The sequence below is a fragment of the Oncorhynchus keta genome, chromosome 35 (assembly GCF_023373465.1).
Source record: "Oncorhynchus keta strain PuntledgeMale-10-30-2019 chromosome 35, Oket_V2, whole genome shotgun sequence".
Taxonomy (NCBI): domain Eukaryota; kingdom Metazoa; phylum Chordata; class Actinopteri; order Salmoniformes; family Salmonidae; genus Oncorhynchus; species Oncorhynchus keta.
The window spans coordinates 50,628,863-50,634,407 of record NC_068455.1 but is presented as its reverse complement, the minus strand read 5'-3'; the positions used below and the strand labels follow the sequence as shown (position 1 = coordinate 50,634,407).

At 40.7% G+C, this 5,545-nt stretch overlaps 1 protein-coding gene across 1 annotated transcript; it reads left to right on the top strand.

Moving 5' to 3' along the window:
- The first annotated feature begins 292 nt into the window (after nt 1–292).
- rpl34 (ribosomal protein L34) lies at nt 293–4,508 on the top strand. Its single transcript, XM_035752867.2, has 5 exons — nt 293–384; nt 883–955; nt 1,221–1,320; nt 3,967–4,070; nt 4,383–4,508. Exons 2-5 carry the CDS (start codon nt 891–893, stop codon nt 4,465–4,467), a joined length of 354 nt encoding a protein of 117 aa, XP_035608760.1. The 5' UTR covers nt 293–384; nt 883–890; the 3' UTR covers nt 4,468–4,508.
- The last annotated feature ends 1,037 nt before the right edge of the window (nt 4,509–5,545 follow it).

The following is a 5,545-nucleotide window of genomic DNA, read 5'->3' as shown; positions in this document are numbered from 1 at the left end:
TGTATGTGACCACAAAAGTTGGATTTGATTTGATAGTTGGATGGCGGGCCACTGTAGTAGGATGTCCCTTGGGGGTATCCGTGCCTATGTAGGACATGCGAGGGTTAGCTTAATAAACAGGCTGGAGCTAGAACCTCATTGTCGTGCGTCCTTATTTTAGATCATACGACACCACAAGTTAAATAACTGGCTACATGGAACTTTTAATTATAATCGTTTCAGTCATATAAAATCAATGTTTGTGGGCGTCTCAACGGGAGGTCACACAATCGTCACTAGGTGGCAGCATATTATAAGAAGTTGAGGAAATATCCGGTGGTGAGAAAACTTAACATTTCAGAGCAACTTCTTTGGTTCTTCCTCTTCCGGTAACGGTAATAGCAGGTATGGAGGCCGACATTTCTTCGCACATTTTATATCAAAATAATCTGCTGTAATCTGTTGTTGTAATATGACAAAACGTATTTCAAATACCATATTTCCACAGTGTTAGAAACCGTAAACACATTATTGAAAGTATTTAATGATTTATTCTTATCCTAGTACTGTCTTGTCGTTTCTTAGTATCATGCCTTCAGTAACGTTTAGCCCAAAGCAGAGATGTCAATTTTGGTACCAAAACGCATTACCATTTAAGTGGTTTTACTACCGGAGGTAGTCTTGTTGAAATTGCCAAGGCATGGTGTTTACATGCAAGTAAAATGTTCTTTCTTCATTGATTCCTTTTTTGGGTATTAAGCATTTTTGCTAGTAGCATTGATCAGTAATGTTGACTCCATCCGCAGTCCCCAAGCTAGCTAACTAGTTCGTTATCTAGTTATGTAGCAAATCAATCGGTGAACAATGTATTCTACTGTCCTGCAATCTGTTATGTATTTACAGGTATCAACATGGTCCAGCGCTTGACTTACCGTCGTAGGTTGTCCTACAACACTGCCTCCAACAAAACGAGGCTGTAAGTAGCATGACCTTTTATCTACTAATTGCATTGCAATTCCCTTGTCTGCTACGCCATTTCTTTAGCTTCTTTGTCATTGTTAGTTATTACATTGCCTGGCATTTCTCATGGCCTAAACTAATTAGTTGTTCCTAGTAAGTTGTACTGGTTTGCACAATTATACCTAGCTATTGCTTTTAAATAGGAAGTAGGAACAACTGATCTTTTTATCCCTTTCTAAATATTGTGGACAACTTTGCATTGTGTATGACCCTGCTTGCAGGTCCCGGACTCCTGGTAACCGCATTGTGTACCTGTACACCAAGAAGGTGGGCAAGGCCCCCAAGTCCGCATGCGGAATCTGCCCTGGTAGACTGCGCGGAGTAAGTAAAGCTCTTAACTGTGCCAGTCCACTCTTAATTTCTATTCAGTTCGACTCGCCATAAATTCTGTGTCTGAACTGTGCATAAAAGTACCTCAACCAAAATGCATGTCAGTGTGGTTGGGTGGAGAGAAATTATTTGATAATACATCACAACTTTTCAGGCTGAGCACAACACAATATTAGCCACCCCCAACGCACTGCTTCCACTTAACCTGTCATTTTTACACATTGGTTTGAATGTGCCCTAAGGATGGGTGAAAGCACTACGTCTAATGCCAAAATGGCACTTGATCCAGACCAATCTTGAGTTCAATTTCATTGCATGTGAAATGTTTGGTTTTTGCATGCATTAACTCCTCTGGGATCGTTCGGGACGCTATAGCGTCCCACCTCGCCAAAGGCCAGTGAAATTGCAGGGAGCCAAATTCAAAACGACAAATCTCATAATTAAAATTCCTCGACCATATGTAACGGATGTGAAACAGCTAGCTAGTCAGCGGTGGTGCTCGCTAAATAGCATTTCAATCAGTGACATCACTTGCTCTGAGACTTTGCAGTAGTGGTTACCCTTGCTCTGCAAGGGCTGCGGCTTTTGTGGAGAGATGGGTAACGATGCTTCGTGGGTGACTTGTTGATGTGTGCAGAGTTCGCGCCAAGGTATGGGCGAGGGGACGGTCTAAAGTTATACTGTTACGCTGGTGCCGTGACTTGTCTTCGCCGGACGCCACATGGAGGGATCGGAGACCCGGCTTCAAGAAGTACTGTGGTTGCTGATGCACGCCAGAGGCCTAGGTTTCGCATTCTGCACAAGTGGAATTCTCAGGGAGCTCCTGGTAGCATGAATAGGGGGAGATTGCGAACGTCAGGTCTTCCCAGTATGAAAATGTGATGCAAGGGATTTTGCCATCGACAGCCATCAATACCGTTAAGCCCTGCACAACTGACGTGCTGTTTCCCCATTTAACAACAGAAATAAATGCTCAACTGGGACCACTGGCCGAAGTGATTTATTTTGAGAAAACACAACTCATGGAGAGTACATATACATCTGTTACACATACAAGTATTTTACACCATTTTAAAGACACACTTCTCGTTAATCCAACCACACTGTCCGACTTCAAAAAGGCTTTTCGGGGAAAGCAGAACATATCATTATGTTAGGTTAGCAACTAGTCACAGACAGCATTCAGCCATTTTCCAACCAAAGAGAGATCACAAAAAGCAGAAATAGAAAAGTAGAAACATGTCAAAGGATGTTTACAATCGATCCTTAGGGTCTTTTTTATAATAAATCTTCAATAATATTCCACCCGGACAATAGCGTATTCATTAAAGAGGAAAAAGAAGGAACGGCGTGACCGTGCAGTAAACAACTGATTAGCCTCAGCCTAGTCCACTTGTTGAAACAGCTCTTATTCGGCACCCTTCCACAATAGAAGCCTCAAACAACTCTCTAAAGACTGACAATCTGCTGGAAGCCTTGGGAAGTGCAATCTGGTGCAATAGACACAGTATATTGGATAGGCAATCACTTAAATTAAGCTACAAACATCAGATTTCCCACTTCCTGGTTGGATTTGTCTCAGGTTTTCACCTGCCATATGAGTTCTGTTATAATCAGACATCATTCAAACAGTTTTAGAAACTTCAGTGTTTTCTATCCAATACTACTGATAATATGCATATATTACCATCTGGGACAGAGTAGCAGGCAGTTTACTCTGGGCACCTTATTCATCCAAGCTACTCAATACATGCAGTCAATTTTACTTTGTTTTGTACAAATATAACTACGTAACATGATGGTATTGTAATTAGTTATTTGAATGTTAAATCTAGTCTATTGATTAACTGGGGAAATCAATTTATAGTACAGGTGCATGCATATTCAACAGGTGTGCATTGACTAGCTTATTTGATGGGGCTACAGATAAGTATCTATCCCTTCAACTTATTTTATTGTACTTCTCAACACTTGCATAAAAACAATCTCTTTTATTAAAGTGTACACTTTCTCTAAGATCTATCTTTATTCCCACACACACTCAGTTTGAGCCTTGAGCAAAGGTCTTTGACTGGGAGAGACGTGACGGGGAGATTAAGTGAATTAATCGTTTTTGGTTTACAATCAGCTTTGAAATGGTTTATCGCAAACAAGGTACTAGGGAAGTGAATTGATGTTAGCTTCAGCTGTTTACTAGTAAGGTAAGTTGGTGTACAAAGCTGGAAGCTGCTGTTATCTTGCATTGTAAAGTGTTTGAGCCTGTAATGGGACATTGTTTTGTGAACAGTAATTTACATTTTCAACATTTGTTCAAGCGTGTTAATTTCTGTGCAACATAAGTGGTGACACAGTCCAAATTCCCAGTGAGTGCATTGGTTCCTCAGGACAGGCTAGAGTTAGCAATGAGTAAGTGGAGCATGTATGGTGTTCTTGTGCTAAGGGGACATCAACTGTGCTGATGGACTTGATCCTCACTCAATCAGTAGAATACATGAGACGCATTTGACAGAAGTACTAAGGAATACACCCTAATACCGAAAGTTTTGGTTTTCTGTGCAACACTGGTTTCTCCTGAATATAACCCTGGGTTCAGGTTTGTGTGTTGTCTGTGCTCACAAGCATTTCTTTGTCTTAAAGATCCGGGCGGTGAGACCCCAGGTCCTGATGAGGCTCTCAAAAACCAAGAAGCACGTCAGCAGAGCCTACGGTGGAGCCATGTGTGCCAAGTGTGTGCGCGACCGGTAAGAAAGCATATCCCCAACACACCGCCTTTGTAGAAAAAGTGTTGATCCCCCCCAACATCTTAGGCTCTAGAGGTAACAATTGTTTTGTTCCATTTAATTGAGATTTATCCTGGGGTGGTGAAGCTTCCTGTGTGCAAGCAATTCAGGGTTATGTTTCTACAATCTACATTGAAGGCATTGGTCTTTGCGACATGATTCATTAGATTTTGCTTTACATTTATTGATATTTGGTCAGAATTTGTATCACGCAAACAATGCCCGAACAACTGTTACCTGATCAACTAACGTTCACCCTTCTGTCTACCACAGGATCAAGCGAGCTTTCCTTATTGAGGAACAGAAGATCGTTGTCAAGGTTCTTAAGGCACAGGCACAGAGTCAGAAATCTAAGTAATTGTGTATTTGTTCTGCTACAATAAAAGTCATTCAAGTCCAGTGTCCTGACATGTTTGTATTACTGGCCATAGTATTTCAAATTTGACGTTTTAATTTAATTGTTTCTCAATGTAATTCGAAAGGAACTCGCACATCTGGGCTCTTTTTTGCAGGTGCGTGGTAACTATTGAATAAGAGGGGAAAGAGTACCTGCATACTGCTCTTGCTAGTATCACTGCTCTTTAAGCGTTACCTATCGGCCCCTGTGTCATTTTGTAGTTTTGAATGAGTGGAGTTTGAAGACTGCGTGGGCTACTGATTATTGACATATGGACTTTGAGAAAGTGTTTACATCCAGGAATTTTGTATTTTTACTCAAGATTCTCAGGCAGTTGACATGAAATATTAGGATGGTGCAGCATGTGCTTGCATTTTGAAATTCTGAAGGTGAGTTTATTTTTATGTATGCATAGATATTCTTTGTTGGCCAATACAATGTAAACCCACAACACTCCAAACAAACCAGTTTTGAAATAAGATCGTCCTGTAAACATTTTTTACGCCGGTGATAATTCAGTCTGCACTGACGGTTGAAGGACAAGTAAAAAGCAGGTAAGAAATACATGTTATGGACCAGCTGGGACTGTAAAGCAACATACACACAATGCATACACGTATACATGGATTTTGAGTTGTGGATATGTGGTAGTGGAGTATAGGCCCGAGGGCACACACTTGTGAATTCTGTAATGAATATATTGTGTTTTCAAAAATTGTATAACTGCCTTAATTTCACCAAACCCCAGGAGGAGTAGCTGCTGCCTTGGCAGCACTCATCACATGAACAGATATCACCCCCTGTCAGTCAAACTCCTACAGACCAGTATGGAGCAATGTGATATACAGTTGAAGTTTACATACACCATAGCCAAATCCATTAAACTCAGTTTTTCACAATTCCTGACATTTAATCCTAGTAAAAATTCCCTGTTTTAGGTCACTTTATTTTAAGAATGTGAAATGTCAGAATAATAGAGCGAATTATTTCGGCTTTTGTTCATTGCTATGTACTGCTCTTTAGTAGTTTGACTGATGGG

Bases quoted from the DNA above. Each gene is read 5' to 3' on its own strand.
- rpl34 (XM_035752867.2), top strand. From the start codon at position 891: ATGGTCCAGCGCTTGACTTACCGTCGTAGGTTGTCCTACAACACTGCC. The intron at 1,321-3,966 runs GTAAGTAAAGCT...TTTGTCTTAAAG, and splicing joins GCCCTGGTAGACTGCGCGGA to ATCCGGGCGGTGAGACCCCA. The intron at 4,071-4,382 runs GTAAGAAAGCAT...TGTCTACCACAG, and splicing joins GCCAAGTGTGTGCGCGACCG to GATCAAGCGAGCTTTCCTTA.